At 38.1% G+C, this 27,931-nt stretch overlaps 1 protein-coding gene across 1 annotated transcript; it reads right to left on the minus strand.

The window, feature by feature from the left end:
* Positions 1–105: 105 nt before the first annotated feature.
* On the minus strand, positions 106–27,814 carry COPG1 (coat protein complex I subunit gamma 1). Its single transcript, XM_087708988.1, has 24 exons — positions 27,566–27,814; positions 23,124–23,176; positions 22,952–23,032; positions 22,569–22,640; positions 21,623–21,702; positions 19,828–19,903; positions 19,513–19,605; positions 18,938–19,024; positions 18,666–18,823; positions 17,290–17,423; positions 16,623–16,690; positions 15,807–15,995; positions 15,596–15,691; positions 14,374–14,617; positions 13,745–13,820; positions 13,015–13,118; positions 11,377–11,502; positions 8,270–8,338; positions 7,378–7,520; positions 5,713–5,884; positions 4,876–4,973; positions 2,863–3,001; positions 2,087–2,185; positions 106–1,168 (listed from the first exon to the last, which is right to left on the minus strand). The coding sequence occupies exons 1-24, from the start codon at positions 27,600–27,602 to the stop codon at positions 1,038–1,040; spliced, it is 2,625 nt and encodes an 874-aa protein (XP_087565114.1). The 5' UTR covers positions 27,603–27,814; the 3' UTR covers positions 106–1,037.
* Between the last annotated feature and the right edge of the window lie 117 nt (positions 27,815–27,931).

A 27,931-nucleotide genomic window follows, 5' to 3' on the forward strand; every position in this document is an offset into this window, starting at 1 on the left:
TTACCATCTTATATCTTCATCCTAATCTATTTTTGCTAAATGAAAAACTGAAATCTAGCAGTATAAACCTCATTTTATCACAATTCTGATAATTAGCTATGCAAATTATAAGAATGTTAAACATCGTTTATTCTTTATTATATGGCACAACATTTATGTATAAAATCTAGTCAGAATAGAACAAAGCACAGTATCAGCCTTTACAAAATCAAACTCAACCACAGTAATAGATGCCCATTCATAAAACAATGTAGGCTGTTTTACTGAAACAAATGACTTTTAGAAACATGAAGCAATATGAAAATGAGCAATTTCCCTAAATATTCCCTTTTCTAAATATCAATACATAAAAATGACATGATTTGAAATAAAGGATGCTTTAGCATTTTTTCATTCTGGTTTTCTTCTCTAGATTACCTGCGTTTCTTGTGAAATTCATATTCCTGATTCATTTTCACCCTAACACTTCTTCAAATCAGGCTGCCTACAAATGATATCAACAATTTGAAAATGAAGGCAAGTTTGATATAAATCAACCAAATCAACTAGACCTGTGTGCTGTGAATGTCTTTTCAATATCATTTGGGCAAGAGATAAACTGTATTTATTTTCATATTCTTGAGAGTAGCGGCATTGGTGGCATAAAATCCATATTTTTATTTTATAATATATATGTAAGGGTTTAGAAAGGTCATAAAATATAACAATTGCCCCAGTTGTAAAGGCTCTGGCTAATCACATAATGAATCTGACACATGGTGACCAGAACAGGAGCTACAGCCAAATACTTTAGTGTTATTAGGCACCTTGGTATGTTCTTTTGAAGTAGCCTGGCAAACATGAAGAAATAAGAAATAACATTATTTCACAGAAACATTCTTGTGGTTATAAACCTACACAAGTAGCTTTCATTTTTAATTAGAGAAAGAACTGATGCCAGTGTTCTAATATTTCTCCCAATGTCCAGAGCAGTAGAAAGAGACCTCTAATTCTCCCTTCAGCCTTGGGGGTCTGAAACAGGCAGCCTGAAAATGAGCTTAGCCAACAGAACCCATGACAATATCCACGGGAAGTTCTTCTTTACTCCGAGCTGTGACTTGCATTGTCACAATTTCTGTGAGGACAAGGCGAGAACGAACCAAGAGGTCATGACCACCTCGAAATACACCTGTAGCAGATCAAAGAGAGTAATACTTTTATCAGTATGTATGGCTGGAATTACATTTCCACTCTTGAAGAAATTAAGGTAAATTACCAAAGTAGGTGCTCTTTAAAAAAAAAGATGACCTACATTACCATTAAGAATATTTAGAAAACTGACGGTGTTTTGGTCAATGGCCAAATCATCTTACAACTGAATTGTGACTTAGATGACTTTGTGGTGATTTATTACTTCAGCTTTTCCTAAATGGGATTATAGTGAAGAAGGGGGAAACCATCTTGCAGAATTTGGGGCAACTATGAACTCCACCCAAGGATCCTCTTCACTATTTTCATGAATCAAATAATGGGAATAGATTAATAGAAATACTTTAGTTATCATGTACTGATAAAGATCTCATTCCACTGGGATTTCTGGCACTAGCATATTTCTTACAAGTATCTACATATATTAGAATAATAAAGCTTGAAGAAAAGGTATGATACTGCTTCCATATCTGTAGGACTATCATCATGAAATATCTGTCCTAATAGGTAGTGAAAGCATGCGCCAAGTTGATATTATCAAGATAGATTGGATGGCTGTATAGTTCACTGAGAAAAAGGCCTGAATTTACAGCAAGCTAATATGCAAACCACTTTTCAGACACTTAGAATGGACTAACAAACCAATTAGAAGAGTCAGTTTGTTTTAAAGGCACCAAGCTAGAACTGGGAGACCATGAGTTCTGGTTCTGGCATAGACACAAAGCCAGGTGGGTGACTTAGTCACTCTTGCTCAGCCTTGGGAAGAAGGCAATGGCAACCCACTTCTGAAATCTTGCCAAGAAAGCTGCAGGGACTTGTCCAGCAGTCGCCAGGTGTGAACACTGATTCAAGCATCCAAAAACATTAAGATTAGCAGAGAGGGCACAGAAAAACTCACCTGCCAGGTACAAAGTATGAGAGTTCTTGTTATCCGGGACTTTATCTGACCGCTCACATGGTTGCATTCCTAGGAATTTTACAATGTTACCCACTGCCTCTGTGGAAATAAAAATATTGGAGCTGATTTTTTTTTGTTTCTTTAGGTTCCCTATTCCCAGAGAAAGTAGATGTCATTTTCTCCAAGAAACAAAAAGTAAAGTACAGGGACCAGGTGACTTCGCTTATGGCCACTTCAATAACTCATACAATCTGAGTCCTGGGAAAGAGTGAAACCTCAGTGTGAGGTCTTCGAGGCTAGGGTCTCACCATCTTCAGTTGTATTAATTTGGTGGAATCAGCAAGTATTTTAAACATCAATTTGTATGAACATCAAAATCAAAGTTCCATTTTCTCCCCTGTCAAAAACAGTCATTTATTCATTTCTAAGGGCTAGGGGGGAGGGGGGATTTTCAAGCAGTCTATAATTACTATAAATTTTTAAACAGTCTATTACTGAGATCTCCACTGTGGTTCCTAGAAGTGCTGGTTCTAAAATAATTACTTTTCACTTACTTTTGTAATCATATTAACAGACAATGGAATTCTGAACTATCATTGTAGATTTTTACATCCTGCCACTAGTACATCTTCTTTTCAGACTGAATGGCTTGCATCAGAATTCAAAGATTTCCACTTAAAATGGAATAGGAATGTTTAGTTAATATTATCCCAAAATATTAACTTTTTTAAGGCACAGGAATCAAGAGCTGTGCACTAATGTTTTTGTTTACTTACCTTCCAGTGTTTTAACAGTAGACAATGTGAAAGTCTCTTCTTTTTCAAATTCATCACCAACTTCCTCCCAGGCTGCTCCAAAATTTGGCTTCAAAACTCTTTGGATGTGATCTGCTACGGTTACTTCCAGATCTTCTAGCTAATAAAGACATTTGACAGTAAATTACCCTTGAGCTTCTCCATGGAGCTCTTTAGAAAACTGACCAGATTTTAAAGGAACAATAATTATTTGAAAACATCTATCCTTTGCTGCAAAACTGATAAATTTTAAAGGGCAATAGAACAGTGGTGTCTGCAGAAGCAACAAGAATCATATTGAGAAGAGCAGCACTGCAATGTGAGCCAGGCCCATATTTTACAGATACTGTTATATATATGCCCCAAAAGTACAACTTTGCTTTTGTCATTTTGATACTTTTTTATAATCCATTAATTTGGCGGTAGAGTTGGGGTGACTGGATGGAGCTGAGTGGCTAACTGGCTAGATACCCTTCCTGCTACTGCCTAGGATTGAACTTTCAACCTTCTGAGTGGGAGGTGAATGTCTTCACCACTAGGCCACCATCCCATTCAAGTATATTGCACAAACCTTGTAATTATAATAGACTGATCAGGAAAAGGACAATTGTTGCAATATTGCAGGCTACTTCTGCTGACTGCTGGCTGACTGCAATTTGGCAGTTCGAATCTCACCAGGCTCAAGGTTGACTCAGCTCTCCATGCTTATGATGTCAGTAAAAATGAGGATCCGGATTGTTGGGGGGCAAGATGCTGACTCTGTAAACCGCTTAGAGGGCTGTAAAGCACTGTGAAGCAGTATATAAGTCTAAGTGTTATTGCTATTGTGCATCCAGACCAAAATAGGCTAACTGATACCCTGTTTCCCCGAAAATAAGCTCTCCTGGGATAATTAGCCCAATCGGGCTTTTGAGCGCATGTGCTAAAATAATCCCTCCCCAAAAATAAACCCTCCCTGAAAGTATGGCAACACAGCAGCAGCCATGAGGTGACCATGCTCACAGTCTCCTGCACCTCAAAAATAATAAGACCTCCCCGAAAATAAGGCCAAGCGCTGGGGGGGGGGGTCCAAAAGAAAATAAGACCCTGTCTTATTTTCGGGGAAACAAGGTAAGTGTTGCTTTTCCACTGACATTTCAGATTGATGAGAGTTCCTTATCACCATTAAGGTTAAACCAATACACTTGATAGGCACTTTGACTCTGGAAAGCTCCAATCAGCTTACATAAAGCTGGATTTTTCTTAAGTTGTCTATTTTAATTCATCATGGCTTTGCACAGTCCTGCACTTCCATAGGCTGGCTGGAAGCAAACTAATACCTGTCTTTCCAATTTAAGAGTTCACAGTGGCAATCCCACTGTACCTAAAACAGACAACAAGAATAAATCTAGCTATTGCCATTGCTCTACACTCAGCTTCTAAGTGACATTTTCTGGAAAACATACAATGACGTATTCTTATCTCAGAGACAAAAAGAGAAAGTAAAACAGTTTAACGTGTAGTTTAAGTGACAAGGAATTTCGTTTCTACAGTATTCTTCTCAACCCCTTATATGCAGACAGTTGGAACAAGCCATATTATTTATGGCTAGCTTAGAGCACATGACCCTGAGGGAGACATAAGGACCTTCAAGATTATGTCTGCAAAATCAGCTGGCTACTAGCCAGGTCTGTCAGGTAGAACTCCAGCAGGAAGCTCCAGGTCTGACTCGGAGCCATCTGGACATGCTGAGATTTATCCACTTATAAGCTCAGAGTCTTCATTAAGTTCATTCTTTGGCCCAGATAAAACCAACTGGTGTACGAGGTGGAACTATTTCCTGGTGTAAACAATGAAATCATTTATCAGATCATGTTGTGGGGCTTCATTGATGAAATAAAATATTTCATCAGTGGCTCGCACTTCACAGTATGGTGACACCAAACTGGATATCACCTGATTTAACGACAGTGGAAAGAGTTGATATAGCCTGCAGATACTGAAGTTCTGTCTTACCACATATTCATCCTCATAGCCCTCTTCCTCAGTTTCACCAGTGTTTGGATCGCAATCTTTCACAGTGAATTTCATCATGCAGCTGAAAGTGCAAGCCACTGCAAAGAGGACAAAGCAGATGTCACACCACTGAACTCTAGAAATAACGGTTCTACTACCTAGACCGGGGGGGGGGGGGTCAAACTTAAGGCCCGGGGACCAGGTCCAGCCTTTGGGGTACTTAGATCTGGCCCACGGGGCACCCTGGAAACAGCGGAGCAGTCCACGGTGCTTCTGCCATGGCCTCCTGCAATCTTCTGACAGTAAAAAGGGAGCTTGGGAGGGCCGCACACGGAGGGTTGCAGGAGGCCATTGCATGGAAAACAGAGCCCAGGAGCCTGTTTTTGCTAGCAGAGCCCTCGGGCCACTACAAGCAACCCCGACACAAGTGATGTCAAGCTGGCCATTGCCAAGTAACATTAAGCTGGCCATGCCCCCCCCCAGCTCCCTCCCCCCCCCCGAGGTCAGAGTTTGACATCCCCGACCTAGGCCTATCCAGTTCCCATTTATTTAAAAAATGTGCCATGATCGTTGCTTGTAAAATGATCTATGTTTTCTACAGACACATACTGATCAAATTACCATCTCTTCTTGAGTTTATTTAAAGCTGTGTAAAAAATTCAACAATCTCATTTAGAGTGAGCTAGCTTTTTAAAAAGATTAACCCTTGGTTTTTGAAATTAGTTTTTAAAAATTCAACATTTACATTGGGCCTCTAGAAATAGATCTAGCTATGGCTACACCCGCTCCTAGGGTTTAGGAGCGGGTAAATTAAGGGAAAAGATAAACTATTGTTACCTGCTGTGGGATCCTCTTCAGGCAAAGCAATCAATGTGTAACAAGTACCAGGCTGATTGTAGAGCAAGCTTTTGGCAGGTATATAAGCAATGACCTCATATCCCTCCGTTGGCTCCATCTGCACTGTGACATTTTCCAGGATCTGATCATTCAGTGTATTTGTGCAGTCAAACTATCAGAAAAAAATGAAAGCACATCAGAGCATAAAACAAGACTTCTGGCATTAGAAAACTGAGGGTTAATTCTTGTAAAAAAGAAACAAGCAATGTTTGCCTATAGTACTGTACAGGTAGTCCTCAATTTACAACAGTTCACTTAGTGACTGTCTGAAGTTACATTGGCATTGAAAAAAGTGACTTATGACTGTTTTTCACACATAACCATTACAGCATCCCCATAGTCATGTGATCAAAATTCAAACTCTTGGCAACCGACTCATATTTATGACGGTTGCACTGTCCCAGGGTCATGTGATCAATTTTCACGACTTTCTGACAAGCAAAGTCAATGGGGAAGCCAGACAATTGTGTCACTAATTTAACAATGGAAGTGATTCACTTAATAAATGTGGCAAGAAAGTTTGTTAAATGGGGCAAAATTCATTTAACAAATGTCTCAGCATCATAAATTTTGGGATCAATTATGGTCGTAAGTCGAGGACTACCTGTATATAGCCTGTGCAACTTCCAAAATTATCTTTTATGGCATTAAATATATTAGCTAAAAATCTTCAGTTTACAAGATCTTTCTAGGAGGCAGTTTCCAGTATAACTAATAATTGTAAGTGTTCAATCTGCAGTATATTCATTTCTAAGTGAACAAATGTCCCAGTGAAGTTTAATAGTATTTTCAGAATGATGTCGTCTTCGCCTGTTATGCTTATTACAATTAATATAATTTCAGACTCCCTATAGAGTTATTAGCTGAACTGAAAGGCACATTTCCTTGGGTCTATCTACATTTGAATAATGCTAAAATTTTCAGTCTCTTTGGTAGAAACACTGCTGTGGAAGAAATTCCACTTATTGAAGCCTCTGAGTATCACAGAGCCAAAAAAGAACTTCTGCTTATCAACTGATTTAATACTCTAGTCACAGTTTTAACCTATCAAGCTAAAGGAGATCTTCAGTCTCTAGAAAGCGTAATGCTGAAGAGTGAATACGATCTGAGAATTTATACAATATTGTTTACTCCCTTTGCTTCAGGACAGCAACGAAGATAGATAGCCTTTGTTTCCATTTTTATTTAACTTTACTCCCTTTTGTTAAAATCTGGTTTAACAACCTGCATTCAAAGGTAAACAGGATCTGAGGAAATAAACCAGTGTTTAAAAATATGATTGGTTTTTCCTAACCCTACTCTTTCCTTGAATGATTCAAGTAACCTCATTTAGATGGAAACAAAACAGAATTATTTTCAATCTTTCTTTTAGAGCTGCATTGGAGAATTACTGTGAGCCTCAGTTTTATTCCTATAACATTAGCTGGTTGTGCAACGTTACAATCAGGTCATACAAAAGAATACAAAAGTGCAACAAAATGCACAAAGTGTAGCTAAAGAAATAATTATTTATTGATATTATACCAATATGGTGTAATATATGTACCTATATTCCAGCATATCAGTGAGATTAACTGTGCAAATGCTTTTTTCAACACCACTTACCTGGAATACCATGTGATTGGAGAACGTGTGCTTTGTACAATAGATCACATATTCTGTTTCTAATTCCGTAAGTGCCTCTGGCTCAGGAGAGGACTTGAACAGTGGGCCAAGACCCTGGAACTCTGGAATAGCAGCCAATTGCTCTAAAAGACAGCAAAAAAAACCATACACAGGTTTCTGTTTAATATAATGACTATATTTCTATAGAGATAAGTGTAAAAGGAGAAAGTTTTCAGATTACACCTGGTAGGTTCAATGTCGAAAGACTTTTTCATATGAATAAACAGTAACTTAAAAAAAATACAGCATTCCCAAGAATGTATGCTGAGGATCTATCTCCAATATGAATCGGATTTTTCTAAGTCAATTCGTTCTGTGCTAATGTCATTACTACATTATATACTTTTGAGGTAGTACTTTGTGTTACTCAATATAGTTATTAAAAATTGAAGGTTTAGAGTTGACTCTGATTCTTGTTTGAATTATTTCTGGCTTACGGCAAATATCTGGACAACTCCCTTTTTCATAAGTGGTTTACCCTTGCCTTCTTTCTAAGGTGAGAAAGAATGGCTGTCTCAAAGTCACTCAGTTGGCTTCATTCTTAAGGCAGGATTAGAATTTAAAATTTCTCAATTTCTAATCTGCTGTCTTAACCAAACTAGTTCTCCTATTGTTGGAAATTAGTAATAAGGGGAAAATTCATTTCCTCCCAGCTATGGACTGAAATCTACATTAAATATAGAAGTTCTTAACCAGAAGTATAACTGGAAGATCCTCAGTTTAGAAACTTTTATAAAGGAAATAAGATTCCAGAAATCAAAAAGGTTGAATGGAGAACAAAATAACATCCTGCATTGTACTTCATTTTATACAACAACCAGTGGAAACAAACCTTGGAATATATCTTGTCGGGTTGTTGCTATTTTCTCTAACTGCTTCACTGTAGAGGTGGGAGTGTTTTCTGTGGAAGGGCAAGAAAAACACAGTTAGAGTATAAAAATGCAGAAAACAGGACTGAAAGGTATGCTGTGGTAATTCAAAAGGGATGCAAATCCTCCCGCAACAAAGAGTTTGTTTTTTCAGGCCGCTGAGAGGAAAAAATGGTGGGTGGCAAGAGGAATGGGAGATAATTGGAACTGGCAGCAGGTCTGTAGTAGTAGTAGTAGTAGTAGTAGTAGTAGTAGTAGTAGTAGTAGTAGTAGTAGTAGTAGTAGTAGTAGTATTAGTAGTAGTAGTAATAATAATAATAATAATAATAATAATAATAATAATAATAATAATAATAATAATAGAGTTAAAAAGGTAAAGAATTGGACATCACCTGGAAAGGACCAATTACATGGTTTCTGGCTCAAATATCTGACCAGTTTACATGCAATATTGGCCAGGCAACTGAATGAAATTTTACAAAAGGGCCAAATTGATGAATGGTTGACAACTGGAAAAACATACTTGATTCAGAAAGATGCAACTAAAGGAACAACACCTGAAAACTACAGACCAATAACATGCTTGCCAACAACCTTCAAATTACTCACAGGCATTATTGCAGATAACATGATGGATTATTTGGAAACAAACAACATCTTGCCAGTAGAGCAAAAAGGCAACAAAAGAAGGAGCAGGGGCACAAAAGATCAGCTTCTAATTGATAAAATGATATTAGAAAATTGTAAGAACAGAAAAACGAACTTGAATATGGTCTAGATTGATTACAAAAAGGCATTTGACTCACTGCCACATAGTTGGATCATAAAATGCTTAGAAACAACTGGCATTAGCAAAAATATTACATCCTTTACTGAAAAGGCGATGAAACAATGGAGAACTGAGTTGGCAGTAGGGAATGAGATCTACGGAATGGTTAATATCAAGCGAGGAATTTTCCAGGGTGATTCACTTTCACCTCTTCTCTTCATCATCGCAATGATCCCACTATCAGTAATCTTAAAAAAAAATGAAATTAGGCTACCAAACAGCCAAAGAAGCTGAAAAATTTTCACATTTACTATATATGGATGATTTGAAACTCTATGGAAAGTCAGAAACAGAAATCCAATCATTGACAAACACAGTCCGAGTATTCAGCACCGATATTTCAATGCAGTTTGGCTTGGAAAAATGCGCCACTGTATCCATAAAAAGGGGCAAAATCACTGCATGTGAGGGAATTGAAATGCCCAATGGCCAATTAATTAAATGCAAAGAAAATGAAGCCTACAAATACTTAGGCATTCTGCAGTTGGATAACATCAAGCATGGAGAAGTAAAAACTGTTGTCAGGCGAGAGTACACCAACAGAGTTAGGAAAATTTTGAAATCTAAATTGAATGGTGGAAATACAATCAAGGCCATAAATACCTGGGCAATACCAGTTATAAGATACACAGCTGGTATAGTTAACTGGACACAAGCTGATTTGGACCTTTTGGACCGAAAAACCAGGAAACTAATGACAATGCACTACAGTTTACATCCACGTGGTGATACTGATAGACTATATCTGCCCCGAAAATCAGGTGGCAGAGGATTATTACAAGTGAAGCAAACAGTTGAAGAAGAAAAACATGCACTGGCTGATTATTTAAAAGAAAGTCAAGAACATCTATTAATCGAAGTAAAGAACAAAAATCTACTGAAGGCCCAACAGACGAAACAAGAATACAGAAAAGATGTGATAAAATCAAGAATGGAGAGTTGGCAGAACAAAGCACTGCATGGCCAATTTCTGGAAAAAATAAAAGATAAAGTGGACAGTGAACAAACTTGGTTATGGTTAACAACAGGTACATTAAAGAAACAGAGTCACTAATCCTGGCTGCGCAAGAACAAGCTATCCGCACAAATGCCATTAAGGCCAAAATCGAAAAATCCTCTGATGATGCCAAATGCAGACTTTGCAAAGAAGCTGATGAAACTGTTGATCACATACTCAGCTGCTGTAAAAAAATCGCACAGACTGATTATAAATTGCGGCACAATTCAGTAGCACAAATGATCCATTGGAATTTGTGCAAAAATTATAATATTAACAGCAACAAACTGGTGGGAACATCAGCCTGAAAAAGTCACCGAAAATCAGATGGTCAAGATCTTGTGGGATTTCCGTATACAAACCGACAAAATACTGGCACATAATACACCAGACATCACACTGGTTGAGAAAAATAAGGTCACAATCATAGACATCGCAATACCAGGTGATAGCAGGGTCGCCGAGAAGGAACTTGAAAAAATCGCAAGATACCAGGACTTAAAAATCGAAATTCAACGACTATGGCACAAACCAGCAGTGATAATTCCAGTGGTAATTGGCACACTGGGTGCTATTCCAAAAGCACTGGAATTACATTTAAAACAGTTAAAAATTGACAAAATCAACATCAGTCAAATGCAAAAAGCCGCACTGCTTGGATCTGCACGCATATTACGAAAATACGTTACGACGTCCTAGGCCCCTGGGTGGGACCCGACTAGTAACCAATGCCAAATCCGGCGAAACAACTGGCCGCTGTGATATAATAATAATAATAATAATAATAATAATAATAATAATAATAATAATAATAATAATGCAACAGATTAATGATAAAATGTAAATCGGTTGGCAATGGAAGGGGAGATGAAGTACTCTTAGATGTCCAATAAAATGAAAGACAAACAGTTCATAAATTCACAGATGTTACTGCCAAAATTTCCCCTCTCAAATCAAACCCAAAACATGCTAGACCAGGAAAATGGCATTCCTTTCTAAGATAAGAGCCGTAATGGCTCTTATGGTTAGAATGCTGTACTGCAGGCCATCTCATTGCTCACTTCAGGAGTTTGATTCTGAGCGGCTCAAGGTTGACTCAGCCTTCCATCCTTCCGCGATTGGAAAAAGGAGGACCCAGATTGTTGGGGGAAAGACTCTGTAAAACCGCTTAGAGACGGCTGTAAAGTGGGCAGTAAAGCAGTATATACCGTAAATCTAATGTTATTACTATTGCTTTCTCTTACCTGCTCTTTGTTCCATGATGGGGGCAGTTGCCAAGGGAACGGACTTGAGGTCAAAGGGTTTTTCAGAGGGGTCCAGAGTATATTGATGCAGAGCCCTTTCTAGGCCAGGGATAGATACTGTCAATCCTGGAAAAGAAAAGTGTTGAACCTTGCAAAATGCAAGAAACTAGACAAGTCTTTGCCAACTTCTAAATCAGAGCAGAGGCAATTATCTTCTCTAATTCCATATGGTTCCTTCTATTGAAAGAACTTGGGTTTTTACCAGTTGAAATACCCCCCCCCCTCCCCACAGCTTCATTTCTTGTGTCTATTTCCAAATGTAGCGACATCTATTTATTTAGCCTAATGAATGTGTGTGTTTCAAGCATATCCTCAAAAGATTACTTCTGGAAACCTCTAATCCCTAGAGGAGAAGCAACATCTGGTATACATCTGTTTCCATTTAACGCTCAAACACAGGGGACAAGGAGGCTCTGCCAGGCATCAAAGTAGAGTCTGCTCAGACAGCAAATGTTACTACCACAGAGCAGCAGAGCTGGAAATTAGGGTGCCCGCTTCCTTTGCTCTTCATGCCATGTTAGCCATGTCTGTTAACCTACAGGCATTCAAAAAGAACCATCAATGCCATCAATCAAAGGAAGACTTCCAGCCAGCAGGCATTTGAATCCTGAATGCTGCCCTAAACCAAAACGTATCAGCTATAGGGATAGGAAATCATGCTTTCACTCTGGCCTTGTTCATTTTTCAGCCCTCAAGAAGAAATGGATTGCTGTGTCTTAAATGTGTAAATAAAGAATTGAGGTCGCTCAACTGTGGCAATGAACCACGTAGATTATGAAGTGAAGGCATTCACCCTGTTCAATGACCCCTCAGCATACAGACCAGCAAAGACATCAGAGATGAGAACGATGGTCACACAAGTGAATGCTTATCTCAGCCAACTGAAACAAAACAACTGTATGATGGAGAAGGAATGGTGAAAAATAAGAGGAATAGACCCTGCCCCAGTGAGATTTTGCGGACTTCTCAAAATACACAAAATAGGAATCCCTGTCAGATCTATTGTAGCGCTACAACCCTATCTATAACCTGGCTAAATGGCTGTCAAAACACTTGAGCTTCTGGAAAATAAATAACCAAATCAACAGAGGTGATTTAAGGATTGCCCTCATCTCTGACACAATGATGTTGAGATGATGAGAAGGCACTATTACTTACTAGTGGGGATATGGCCTAATCTAAAAGTCATACAACTTGAAAAGTATTCAAGGCAATAAATAAGAAAGTTATGAGTAAAACTCTTTGCATCATTCCAGGATTTGGATAGAGGAAAATATCTTTCTTTCTAGTCTGAATCCAATTTATAACTTTATGAATTCTGAGCAAACTACATCAGATTGCTTTTAGCTCTTAAACAATTTAAAATTTCTCTTTTCAAAAATAGAAGTTTAAAGTTTTGCAGCCTCCACCATGCCAAAATATCGTGATTTGCAAATTTTTACTGAGATCAACGTTGTAAATGACTTGAGGTCATTTAACAATATTCAACATTTACGTGTTTTATCATGTGTGAAGGTCCATCAATATGAGTGACTTAATTTTTTTTAAAAAAAGCAGTGAATAATGAACTTAGGATACCGTTCAGAATGTAGCCAGCGTTGAGGGCCTTTTGCTTCTGCTCCAATACGCTTAAGTAGAAAGTAGCCCTGTCTCTGACTTCGTTGTCGTCATCCATCACACACCTGAAGTTTTTTTTTTAAAAAAAGAAGGTTCTGCTTAATTGGAGGAATGTATATTTTCTTAGACCCCCCCCTCCATCTAGAACATTAAATCAGTGTAATCAATCAGGAAACATAACATGACACATTACAACAACAGGATACAATTGTGTGCAAATAATGTTGTTTTCTTACATAAAAGTGGGACAAGATAGTTTGTACCTGCAATGGAAGGAAGCTAGAGGTTTGCAAGCTCCAGCTAATTCACACCTGCTAGAGCTGGCCTGATCTCCCTTGGGTGGATGAGTGATTGTGGAGGTGCTGTGGCTGCCATAACATTGAAACTAGGTCATAAGCACCATCTGGGGAGTCTGTGGTTACTTTGAACAGTCACTATGTGACTGGTTAAAAGTTGAGGACCTATAGGCTTGCATTAACAGTTTTTAGAAAGTATAATCAGATCCCAGTCACTGGCCATGTAAGAAAATGACTAAAAAATATGCTCAATATGTCCTGGTGATACGGAATCTAATCATCTTTAGAGATTTATTGTCGCTTCAGCACAGACTAAATTTTCACTTACATTTTTATATGGCATTTTACGTTTTCCACATTTGCCATGTGGGCAAGCTGCTATTCTTAAAGCTCACCTTTTCAGTAACACTAGGATGCTTGGTAGCATTTCCTCATTCTGAGCCCCAAATTTAGCCAGAGCGCTCACTGCACCTGCAAACCAGTGAAAAAAGGTAGAAGGAGTGATTAATTGGAAAAGACAAGGAAGATGTTTGTCATTTAGTTAGCTATTTGTATATAATGTTACTGCAGCCAAATATGATTAGGAAAACGTTATTAAAACAGTTCCAAGGTTAAATGGATTTGAGTACTTATCTAACGCTAACAGGTGGAGTTCTTTAAAGTATTTGAATATGTCCTAGTTTCCTGATTCCCATTTAGTTCAATTAGCAATTCTCCCAACCCATTCAACTATTTTCTATGTGTGGATGAAATTCAGAAGAAATTAAGTAAAATGTGTTTATTTCAAAATGTCTATAATCTGGTGATAAAAGAGTTCAACTGCTACAACAAATCCAAAGGAGAAAAGCTGGGCCTCTAATATCCAGTTTCAGAATCTCCCAAGCATGATTGTAAAACATCCTTGCTTGGGGACACCAGAAAGCTGTTACCAGTTAGAAATGATGATGGTGAAAAACAGTAGACCAAAAACCCACCTAAGTTTCCAAAATTCTTACGGCATGTTTTTTTTTTCTAGTGCACATACCTGCCCTGACTTCTTCATGTTCCAAGACAACTCTGTTGTAAATGAAACGAATATATTTTGAAGGATTGTTGGTCTTTGGCCCTTCCTGCCCCAGCAAGTGGAGAATTCGGGTGGCCAGGACAGTGAATTCACAATCTTCAATGAACTCGCATAGGTGGGAGAGGCCGGTTTCCTTGCTTTCAACATTTTCTTCTATGATACTGATGATACATTCAACAATGGCTCGTTTGTAATCAAAGCCACCCTAAGCAGATAAGGAGAATGAATCAGAATGACAGATTAGGCTTGCCTTCCTCACGTGCTAGCTCATTATTTTATAAAGAAGACACATCTAGGCAAGCCAGGACTAAAACCTGTATGATCTCAAGTTCTAGGCTATGTTTCTTATGATTTGGTCTTATGATAAAAGGGTACTGCAAGAATTACATAGAAGACATCTGATCAAGCTACCCAAGATACTGTGGATCAATTTGTATTTCTGTCCTTGGAAGAATTTACACTTCTGTCCTACTTTTCTAGAAAGAGCTCCACTCTGTGAACTCTTTTGTATGCAAATGACTGGTGAAAAGTAAAAAAAATCTAACTATGCTGTGTAGTCCCAGAAAACTGGCCTGTTAGTACACAAAATTAAAGTTCCTAACAAATATTGGTTGCTAATTTTTAATTCAGGTTTAATCATTGTATTTTTCTTTGAACAATCTTTGAACAATTTTGTCCATTTCTTACTCCACTCTGCTTCATGTCTTTGTAACTAGGCACTGATTTATTCTTTTTCCACAGCCTGGGGAACTGGCCTTCAGCGTGCAGAGATATCCTTATCCATGTTTTAGGAAATGAAAGGAAATTTCTGGAAATGAGGCTAACGCTTCTGCTATAGGCACAATCCCATATGCCTAAATATTTGTGTGTTCAGGCTGAGATAATCAATTATTACTTATCAGAGGATCACTGGCAGCCTATCTGTCTATGAAATATATAGTAGTGCAGAGTTGGTCTAGCCACCTAACTCTACAACAGATACCTTGATTTGTCAAAGTCACCAACAACATTGAATGAAGGAGACTGGGTCCTATTTTTGCTATAACCTTTTGAAATTGAAAACTGCTCTGTTACAAGTTCTCTTTAAATTTCAAAGCAAGCAAACAAGGAAGGAAAAAACTCTTGTTTTTCTGCACAGCAAAGAGTCAACAATAATGACAATATCTCAAGCAGTCAAGCTTACCTCCTCACGTAGCATTGTGAAGAGGAAACTCATAAGGACAGCATGCTTGCGTGGATATTTTTGACAGAGGGCACTGATAGCCTGAACCACCACAACCTAGACGAAATCGGGAATTAAACAAGCACCATGAACAACCAGAATTATCCCCATCAGCCAATCCATCCCACAACATGAAACACGATGAAGGCCTAACACAAATAATGTTCCATGCCTTGAACTCATCCGAGATTTCAGACATGAATGAGGAGATCTGTTTCATGAGACGGTCAATGCTACTCTCACTGCCAGTTTTCAATAGAGTTGTGATGGCCAAGGTAGCAATGCTGCGATTGGAGTCGGTCACGAGATTCTCCAAGTCAAGGTTACAGGCAGTCACAGCAGACGGGTGCTTCATGGCAACCTAATAAAGAGAAAACAAAGTAGAATTCACCTCATGCATTGATATACAATTAAATGTACATAAATCAAATGTATATCTGGAAAGAATGAGCCAGATACATCTATTTTGCCAGGAATGTATCTAGCCATGTGCTCCTCATTCCCCCACCCCTTTTGCTTGCTTCTGGTTCATTCAGTCTTCATCCCTTCAATCTTATTCTTTTTAGACCACAATTTCCACTAATCCAGATTCTTCTCTTTTTAGTAAAATTACAGTTTACTCAACAGGATCTTCAATCAAAGTTTATCCTGGGATATGAAACAATCTATATTTCTCTCTCTTTTTTTAAATGCAGGAGCCATTCTGCCTTTATTTGGAAAAATAAGATTTGCTAAGTAGCCAAAAAGATAGCAAAGTATAAGAAAATTAAGGTTCTCTCATGAAGATTATTTCATAGGTAAACACAAAGCCAGGATTGATCTCCTGATCTTCCTACACTGCCACAAGGACAGAAGTTGGGCCTCACATGAGGAACCTAGAATACCCAACAGCCAGTGGAGATACTTGGATTCCAAATTGAGTCTTCAGAAAGCAATCACTAACAGCTATGCTCTAGGTTTCAGGTTCAATTTCTTGGATCCATCTTACCTTGTTGAGGGTTCGGACGGCTGCATAGCGAAGAGCTGCTTTGGGTGAACTACAGAACAACTGCAACACTAGGAAAGGTAACATTTATAAAACGTTACTCCCACCATTTTATAAAAGGATGATTCAGATGCATTATTAGCAGCCTCACTATATAAGATACCAGGGAAATGGGGAAATGATGCAGAAAAGACCAGCTTATATCCTTCATAAAGGCCCCAAAGAAGGCATGAATTTACATTTTACTTTAATAATTTATAAACTATCAACTGGGGATTGCAAGTAGTATCTTCTTCAGTTCCTTGTTTGTTTCCCTCATTAAGCTTCTTTCCTCTTGTGAAAAACTGACACCACCACCGCGCCCCCCGTATTACAAGATCAGGCCTTTCACTGAGACCATTAGACAGAGATAAGTAAACTGCACACATACCACACATACACACATTGTTGCTCTATGAGTTGTCACTATATTGATACTACTCTGCAATACAGTCCCAACATCTAAACATGAAGCAACATGGCTGAAAGTGTTAGTAACCTTACATAAATACAGCAACAAAGTTCATTTTGCAGCCAGTAAAACCTCATTTAGAATTAATAACCAAACCAATACATGTCAAGTAGCTCAGCAAACCTTAAGCATGAAATCATTAAAAAATGTCATCATTACCAGACACAGCAGGTGCTAGTTCCTTAGCTGTGCATTCAGGCAGGTTAACAATGGCCGATGCTGCTTCATAGACCACCATTTCATGCTTGTTCCGTAAGCAGTTTTCAATGAAATCAAACAGTGGACTATCCCGGCTAGGACAAGAAACAAACAACAAACAACAACAACAACAAAAAACAAGAAAAATAAATGTTAGATTTAAACACCCATTATCACTCACTTCATTTAAACACCAATGACTGGTTCTTTTTCTGTGATTAAAGTTCAGTATATAAGTATTGGGTTGAAATTGCTGATCAGATGGTACAAACACCAGTATTCTTTAAATTTAAACAAGACAATTGCAGATGATAAAATATTACTAAATCATCAATAATTCATTCTGCTCAATCTTGTTTTGTGAGATAGCAAATTTAAGAAAATCAACAGATTGCTAGTATCTCTACTGATATGCATATAATATATTATAGACATATCAACAGAGACAGTGGCTTATGCAATTGTGTCTTTACTGGAGACCAAAAAAATACAATATGGTACAGAATAAAGTGTTTGGACATGTATTAGTGGGCCGTGGTTTGGATAAGTGTTGGTGACAGTGGTGGGTTTCAAATTTTTTTAGAACCTCCTCTGTAGGTGTGGCCTGCTTTGTGGGAGTGGCTTGCTGGCCATGTGGCTGGGTGGGAGTGGCTTGCCAGCCATGTGACTGGGTGGGAGTGGCTTGGCAGTCATGGGACTGGGTGGGCGTGGCCAACTTGTAAAATGTGGTGAAACTCACTTAACAGCACTCTTGCTTAGCAACCAAAATGTTGGCTCAGAAACTGTGGCATTTGAAGCACGCAAGTCTTAAAGCTGTCAAGTTACAAGATCCTTGCACCCCTAACCCTTTAGAAAAAAAACTCCAGGGGTGTTCAAACTTGACAGTTTTAAGACTTGTGGACTTCAAATCCCAGAATTCCTCCTCTCGCTCTTCATTTTGATGATGGGCGGATGGGCAGGGGGAGGGAGCTGGAAGCGGTTCTAAACGGCACTGTAGATTTGTGGAATCTCTTCTATAGAAGAGGTTAGAACTGGCAGGAACCCACCCCTGGTTGGTGAGAACATGTGGTGGTTGATGAGGACATGTATTGGACTAGAACTCATGATTACCCTGTTTCTAGCCTGGTGCCTTTAATCACTTACACTGAACTGGCTCTATAGACCAGGGGTGTCAAACTGGAGGCATACATCATACACAAGCCATACCCACCCTAACTCCGTGAAGGGGAAAAACATTGCAAAACACCATGTGATAGCAATGGGATGCCGTGAGTTTGACACCCATGCTACAAACATATACATCATATTTTGAAGACAGAAAGATGTCCTTTTCTTACCCTCCAGCTTCTTCTTCAAGCAGCTTACTGGCGACTCGAATCATCATGCAATAGGCAAAAGGTGACTTCAACCCATGACGCATGAACTTGTTAAGCATCTTGTTGACAGCCAAGCGATCATTCTTACGAATGTGATACAGCAAGCCAAGAGCATGATACTGGAACAGGGTAGCAAAGGAAGATAACCTGTCAATTTTATTTCTATATTTGTACACATAAATTCATCAGACCGCACAGCATTATACACCCTGGATTAGTTTTAAAACTCTTACTTGGACCATGATATTATCACTAGATGCTGCCTCCTGAGCTTCATTCACCCAACGTTTTACTATATCAAAACTCGTCTTTAGAAGGTGCTGTAAAGGAAGAAAAACAGAGAACATAGCAAGAAGTTGCTTCAAATGTCAAACAGAAACATTGCAATTGGTGTAGAATAGCTCCCCCCAAAATTAGAACTTTGTGGCCCAGGAGTTACATTACATCATTATTTTTTTATTCTCTCTTTCTGTCTTATTCGTGATCTAAAATAGTGACAGTTTGTGCCTTTAAAATAATTTAGCAAAAACAAACACACAGCCACAGCCTTGCATTTTGAAATGGCTCCATCAATTAAGAATGGCCATGCACCATCCTATGAAGCGGTATATAAGTCTAATAAATAAATAAAATAAACTCTACTAGTCACAGAATCGACAAAGAACTATTCATCTGTCAATTCTTTCTATGCCTGGGTCAGGTGAGGTTTTCCATCAAAATTTTCACTTTTTTTTTTTTAAAGTGTCCTGTTGGACAATAAGCACTCAACATTTCATGCCTATTTCATAAATTCTGCAAGCACACGTACCAAAGAGGACACCAAGGCAGAGCTGGACACACTGGGAACCTTGTCGACGATCGCCTGCTTCATGTAGCGCTCAATAGATTGCAGCATGGTGGTCTGCAGGGAAGACAGAGCATGAGAGGCTGGTTGGAAAGGACATAGAAGAACATCTCCCACAACTTCCAAGAATGGACAAGGACCATAGTAAAGGAGCCAACAATGCAGGAAAAGGGAAAGAAAACCCACCAAGAAAAAAAGAAAAAAAGGAAGATGCAGATAATGATGGGAAGGTGTAAAAAATGATAAGGATTGCAAAAGATGCAAAGGTTTCATACATACATCTGTAATTTTGCAGAGTGCTCGCACAGCAGGGCCTCTATAGTTGTCATCCTTTCCTGTCATATCTTTTGTTAAGCTGGACAAAAATGGAACAGAGATGTTAGTATTATGTATTTATTATATCAGGTGTTAAGAGTCCAAAAATTGACTTCCCTGGGAATCTCAGTTGGAACATAATGTCTTTCAATACATAGGTGCCGTGTATATCACAAGATATGCACAATGCATATTATCAACGTAGCATTTCGTTGTGTAAACACAGAGAGAGTGAGATCAGATTCACCCATTGCCCTAAATCATTAACCTTGCTTCATAGATCCCAATGGTTGGATGTGTAGCACATGCTAAGACAAATGAAACAACCCACACGTGTATATGTAACACACATATACACACAGTTATTGACTAACATTGGTAGACATCATTTAATATTTTGAATGTGGTCAATATTATTATGAACCTTACTTATAATTATTATTAATTATAAATCATATAATTAAAGAGCAAAAAGGGAAGAGAGGAGAGAGAGAGAGAAGGAGGGCAACACATATCAAAACATATCTTGTTGTATATGTGTTTGGATACCTCAAACCAATTAAGTGGTGAGAGCTTTTTATATAAGCGCTTCAATAGCCTTTAAAAGCTACCATTTATTTTCAAACAATAATTATTGTTTGAAAATGAGGTTAAGAAAGATTATTTACGCTGTTTAAATTTTATTAGAAGGGAAAGTTTGATTATTCTTCTGTAAAGTAATATTTGAATATGTGGCATGAACCACGTTGCTTAAATTTTATCGGAAGGGATCATCTTTGGTTAGATTGTATATTGATGCCTATACAAATTTGTATAAATGTTTATCTGAATATAAGGTTTAGGAAGAGGAACGGGAGAGTCTACAGAAGGTTGGGGTAAATAACAAAGAAGTAAGAGACGAGAATAAAATATAGATAGAATGACTTATACTATAAGCATAGATAAAGATGGGGGGCTGAGCTCAACACAAAGAGTGGTCTCTTTTTTTTTTCTCTTTTCTTTTCTTTCTTTTTTCTTGTTTTTCTTTCCTTTAATATATTACTTTTATTTTTAATCCATACGTACACAAGATACTTTAGACAGAAGGTAGTGCCAGGTGTGGGCCCTGGGAAGTCGGGAGGATTAGGGATGGGGATTTGTGGGGGGTGGGGTGGGTGGGTGTTAACACAGTCTCAATAAGAACAAGAATGCACTTATATACGGTTGTTGTTTTTTTTTCTTTTCTCTCTCTTTTCTTTCTTTATATTTTTTTTTCCTTGGTTTATTTTACTTTTTATCAGATTAAACAACACTCGAATAAAGGCATACACCAAGGAGGGAGGTAGAGGGAAAGAAGAGGGAGGAGTAAGGAAGGAGTAAGGGGAATGTAAGGAGGGCGTGTGGGGAGTAAGGGGAGAAGGAAGGTTTGAGGGGAAAGGGAAGTAGGAGGGGAGTGTTAGAGGGAGAAAGGAAAGTTGGAGGGGGTAGATGGGGTGTATGGAGGATGGAAGTGTTAGGTGGGGTTGTGAATGATGAGTTGTGTTTTCTTTTTATTTTGTTTTATTTCATTTTTTTTTCTTTTCTTATAGCAAATACCCTGTATGTAAGTGATTGCAAAATGGAATGTGAAAATGAATAAAATATATTTTTTTTTTTAAAAAAAGCTACCATTTATTTTTACTTGCATCCAGTTTCATTATCTATTTTTAGTACTGCTCCTCCCCCACAGCTTATATGATTGAAATGTTATACAGTTTGATTGATTCAAGTAGGAAATTACCTGCTTGTTACTATAATGACATCTTCCGAAATGCTAGACATCTCTTTGATGGTCAGGTAACACATTCTGCGGAGAGTTGACTAACACAGAGAACAAACCACAGACTTAGAATGTACAGATATTGACAGGACATATAAGGTGGCCAATATTGCAGGAAAAGATGAGGTCCCTATATATTTTGCATCTGGATAGCACAAATCAAAACTTAGAACCCAGCATAGGAAATAATAAGTAGGAAATATTTTGGCAAGAGACACCTGGTATGTGCAAATGGAGCCTGGCATCAAGCCATCGTGAGAACAAGATGCCAAAGTTGTCATCCCAACAGTGACATCAATTCCTAGTCAACTCAGCTAAGTACCAATGCCACCCTTTCAGAGGCCCAGCAGAGTTCTGACTAGACAGCCAGCTACCAAATCCAGAAGGGCAACCATTTTTGAAGGGCTGATAACTGAAAGATCACGCAAGGGGGGGGGGAGAAAGGAAATGGTTATCTCCAAAGGAAAACTGGGATTCTATAGCACAAAATATTCAAATTGGAAAGTAAAGTATGTATAGAAACATAGGTTCAAGGATAGCTAAAAACAGAACTAAAAACATAGGCTTATGGAAAGAAGTATAAAAACAATAGGCATACAGCAATAAGGAAAAAATGTTAATAGGTATACGTTAACTGTGAGATAAGAGTAAAGCATCACCTATAAAAAGTATAGACACTGTAGATGCACTAGAATACGTTTCAAATATACTTACAAGTTAGTTTTCCAAGAAAGTGCTTAATTAGAGTTTAAGTAATAAACTGATCATACTTGGGATCAAAAGCTTATCCTGTACATGTCTGTAATTTTATCCCTAGAACAACCCATGACAATGGAGCTTCCAAACAGAGACACTACATCCACTTTCCAGCCTAAGTAAATGTCAAAATGCACAATGAAAGACTCACATCATTGGACTGGAACAGTTTGGTCATTGCAAAGAACGATTCGGTGGCTTCCATCACACCAAGATGCTCTCCCTAGAATGAAAAGAAAAACGCACATTGGCTAGTATTTGTGCCAGTAGGTACAAATACTAGCCAAGAGACTAACCAAGAGAAGCTCACAACTAGAGTTAACCCAGCTGAGATGAAAAGTTAGTGAGAGCCGATGACCCCATCACAAAGAGTCACCTTTCATGTGGCCCTCAGACCACGCAGGAACTCTTTGAGACAACTGCTGGCTCCTTTATCATTGAAAAAAGAACTGAAGGGATTCTAGCAATTTAACTATAATGTTGGCAAGCAGAGCAAGTATTACGAAGCCCTTGTAAATAAAATCTCTCTTTTACCTGGTTTATGAGATACAAAATCTTTGTGAGGATATGAGCGCATTTCCGAGGATTTATAGGTGTCTCGTTGAAAACTCGGGCCTAGGACAGAGAAATGTAGACATGAGAATTTTGGGATATATTCAGGGGCTTTCGCCTTAGAAGAAAAGACAGGCATTATTTGGGAACTTACTTCTTGCAGCACAGCACTTTTTTCCAAGTGTTGGAAGGGATTGGAACCTCCCCCTGCAATGTAAGATAAGTCAATTTAATTAATGGTCAAGGTTTTCACATGGGCAAAAATTCAATTGGGAAAGTCCAAGTTCATTTGCCCCTTAATAAAAATTAACATTCCTGAAAGAAACATAATAACAAAAGTTGGAGCAATTAAAAGAGAAAGAAGTGCAGTCATTCTAAGCAATCATGAACCTTTTCAAGTGCAAATGGCACCGAAATGTCACAAACTATTAACTGCCTTGCAATTAAGTGGGATCAATTGCAATTAAAGGACAAATATCATTCTGTATTTCTCAACTTCATATGCAATGTGAAAGATACATAAGGAATAACGCAACTCACAAACAAAAATATCTTTTACTATTAAAAGGATATTCAATGTTACAATGAGAAATTAAAAGCTAGGGAGATACATTCTTTACTGTCATATAAAAAGCACACAGCTTCTAGTTAGCTGCAGCTTTAATTGGTCACTTCTTTAGCATCTTGATCCGCTGCTCATGTTTCTCAATATTTATTTATTTGGAATTGTATATTGCCACCTATTTGCACATGGCGACTCAAGGTTGCTAACAGGGATATGGGGAACCTGGGTTAAAAGGCAAGGATTCCGAGAAGGGAGAGTGTGCATTTGAGGATGGAAAAGTAGAGAAAGGAAAAAGAATAAGATACAGAGAAGTTGCACATGATGGGACACGGTTGGTTTTTAAAAAGTCATAAGATTGTGCTGGAATGGAACCAAGGGTTATCTAGTATTGCATTCTACAAGAATCAGCATTGGAACCAAGGGTTATCAGCATTGCATTCTACAAGAATCTTGCAGATTTCAAAAGAAGCCATGAACACAACGATACCGTCCTGGGGATACCATACAACTTTGAATGGTCACTAAATGAATGGTTGTAAATCAAGGATTACCTGTATGCTACCTCTAAGATCAGGGGCTACACGTTCTTAAATAATATAACTCAGGGTTATATTATTTAAGAACATGTAGCCCCTAATTTTGGAGGTAGCATACGGGTAATCCTTGACTTACAACCATTCATTTAGTGACCAATCAAAATTACAATAGCACCGAAAAAAGTGACTTACAACTATTTTTCACAGTTATGACCTTGTAGTATTTCCATGGTCATATGATTAAATTTAGATGCTTAGTAACTGGCATGTATTTATGATGCTTGCAGTGTCCCAGGTTCATGAGATCACCTCCTGAGACCTTCTGACAAGCAAAGTCAATGGGGATACCTCAATCCCTTGACAACCGAGTTATTAACTCAACAACTTCAGTGATTCACAAAATTCACTGAACAACTTTGTTGCTTGCCAACAGAAATTTTGGGCTCAATTGTGGTCATAAGTTGGGAATGATCCATATAGCAGTTACAAAGAGCAGCTGTTAACATGCTATTTCTTTTAAAATTGTCCAAATAGATGTCCATCACTTTCATGATAAACAAATTATCTGATTTAACAATATGTGTTAATAGTTCCTTTTTGTTATCGTGATATTCTTTCCATTCATTATGTCTTAAATTTAGTTACCATGGAAAATTAACACACTTGTTATATTTCCTGGCTTTCCTTTCACCCCCACAGCTGAAGATCCTCAAATAATTTAAATTTAGATACTGGTCTATCATGTTAACCAGGTAAGCAGCAGTCTCTGTGCCTATTCAAGTTATACTATCCTTTTTTTATGAACAGATTATGGTAATTTCATCTACAGCTCCTTAATTTTGATCTCCACTGTGATGTTTGCATCTTTCTTCAAAGTTATATGGTGAAGTCAGTAATTGCATTGAATTATTATTATTATTATACAATTGTATCAAGTTGAATTTCGATTTTTAAGTCCTGGTATTTCACGATTTTTTCATATTCCTTCTCATCGACCCTGCTATCACCTGGTATTGCAATGTCTATGATTGTAACTTTATTTTTCTTAACCAGTGTGATGTCTGGTGTATTATGCGCCAGTATTTTGTCCGTTTGTATGTGGAAATCCCACAAGATCTTGACCATCTGATTTTCGGTGACTTTTTCAGGCTGATGTTCCCACCAGTTTGTTGCTGTTTTAATATTATAATTTTTGCACAAATTCCAATGGATCATTTGTGCCACTGAATTGTGCCGCAATTTATAATCAGTCTGGGCGATTTTTTTTACAGCAGCTGAGTATGTGATCAACAGTTTCATCAGCTTCTTTGCAAAGTCTGCATTTGGCATCATCAGAGGATTTTTCGATTTTGGCATTTGTGCGGATAGCTTGTTCTTGCGCAGCCAGGATTAGTGACTCTGTTTCTTTCTTTAATGTACTTGCTGTTAACCATAACCAAGTTTTTTCACTGTCCACTTTATATTTTTTCCAGAAATTGGCCATGCAATGCTTTGTTCTGCCAACTCTCCATTCTTGATTTTATCACATCTTTTCTGTATTCTTGTTTCGTATGTTGGGCCTTCAATAGATTTTTGTTCTTTACTTCGATTAATAGATGTTCTTGACTTTTTTTTAAATAATCAGCCAGTGCATGTTTTTCTTCTTCAACTATTTGCTTCACTTGTAATAATCCTCTGCCACCTGATTTTCGGGGCAGGTATAATCTATCAGTATCACCACGTGGATGTAAACTGTAGTGCATTGTCACTAGTTTCCTGGTTTTTCGGTCCAAAATGTCCAAATCAGCTTGTGTCCAATTAACTATACCAGCTATGTATCTTATAACTGGTATTGCCCAGGTATTTATGGCCTTTATTATTATTATTATTATTATTATTATTAATAATAATAATAATAATAATAATAATAATTATTATTATTATTATTGCTATTTGTACAGTCAACCAGTTATTTAGCCTGAATGTGGCATTTTATCCACTTATCGAGTGCCCCTCCCCAGGAACTGGGATAGGCAATGCTGTTGTTTGATGGTGTTAAAAGCATTGCTGCAGGTGTCGCAGGATGTAAGTTATTCTGAGTAAAGCTGCCTTTTATAACTGATTGATGGTGATTTTGTCAATGCCAATGGTGTTCAAATGGTCTCCAGATGTTTTGGGATTGTACCCAGGGCACCTATTTTTATAGGTACTACCTTTGCTTTCCTTTGCCACAGTTGTTCTACTTTTATTTTTAGTTCTTTATTTTCTCCAGTTCTCTCTTCTATTCTGCTTCAGGTTCATCATCCGGACTTTTTTTGTCTTTCTTATTGACAATTGTTAAGATTGTCTGCTTGAATTCTAAGTCCCAGAGCACTTTAGCTTTTTCATTTTCAATTACTAGGTCTATTTTATAGTCCAATCAGTTCTTGCTTGCAGGCAAATGGTATTTCTTGCAGATATTCCAGTGCACCATTGTTCCTATTTTTTAGTCAGTCTGTGCAATCTTCAATTATTATTATTATATAACACCTTTTAAAAAATATGATTCAAGGCAGTGATCACATCTAATAGTCTTGTACACTACACTAAAAGTAGATTAAATATTCATATAATTCTGTAGAAAATTCATTCTTTTATAGGGTTACCCAAAAAGTGAAAAAAGATAGTGCTATTATAATAAAATCTAATTCTCAGTATTATGTCATTTTCTCTTTTATTAAAGAAATCCTACCATGCTTTATTTAGCACAATCAAGAGACCCTACAGGCAGTCCTCGAATTATGGCCACAATTGAGACCAAAATTGTTGTTGTTAAGTGAGAATTTATTAAGCAAACTTTGCCCCATTTCACTACAATCCTTGCCATAGTTGTTAAGTGAATCATGGAATTTTATAACTTAGTAACCTGGTTGTTAAGTGAATATGGCTTCCCCATTGATTTTGCTTGTCAGAAGGTTGCAAAACGGGATCACAGGATGTTGCAACTGTAAATATGAATTTTGATCACATGACCATGGAGAATGCCAAAATGGTTGTAACTGTGAAAAATGGGTCATAAGTCACTTTTCTCAGTGCCGCTGCAACTTTGAACAGTCACTAAATAAACTGTTGTAAGTCGAGGACTACCTGTAGTTTTTTCTCTTAACAAGGATTGCAGAGTAGGTACATTCTTATTAGCTGCAATGAATAATTTACACCACACACCTCTGACGCAGCAACACTTCATTCATAAAATAGGAAGGTTGTATTTTTCTCCTTTCCTAATATAGGGCACTTCACTCATTCCTCATTGGATTGCAACTCCCGTAATTTCAGCCCCTAGAGATCCTGCAAACATCCTGACCATTGCTAACTTAGTTGGAAGCCAAGGGGAATTATGGAAAAGACCGAAACATTTTTTGCTACTATCCGGATTTTTGCAGCCCGGATGGGGTAGCTCTTTGCAAAATGGGAATAACGGGGAGGGAGTAGCCCCGCATCAAATCTGGGAGGTCTACATAGGATTTCCCTACTCACCTGACTCCTCATCCTTCTTGTCAAATTTCTTTAGCATCCTGTCCGTGGAGGCGCAGAACCGGGTAAAGAAGAAGGATCGGGAGAAGGTACCAGATGATTAACCTCACCCCACCCCAGGGGAAAGGGAAGGGAAGAAGGAAGACGCCGTGACAGACAGAACAGAAAGGATGGGAAACGACAGCGCCAGGTAGACAGTCCGCATCTGCGTGGAAATCTCCACTTCCTGCACAGGGGCCACTTCCTGCCAGCAAGACAAAGTTGAGAGACAGCTCAGCATCTCAGCGACGCGCAGCCGCACTCGTCAGCGGGCGGGCTGCAGAGAGCTCTCATTGTAGCCGGGCAGGAGAAAGGCGAAACGACGGGAAA

Source organism: Thamnophis sirtalis, unplaced genomic scaffold, assembly GCF_051295495.1.
Source record: "Thamnophis sirtalis isolate CommonGarterSnake01/CBP01778 unplaced genomic scaffold, rThaSir2_p1.2 scaffold_3, whole genome shotgun sequence".
NCBI classification, from domain to species: domain Eukaryota; kingdom Metazoa; phylum Chordata; class Lepidosauria; order Squamata; family Natricidae; genus Thamnophis; species Thamnophis sirtalis.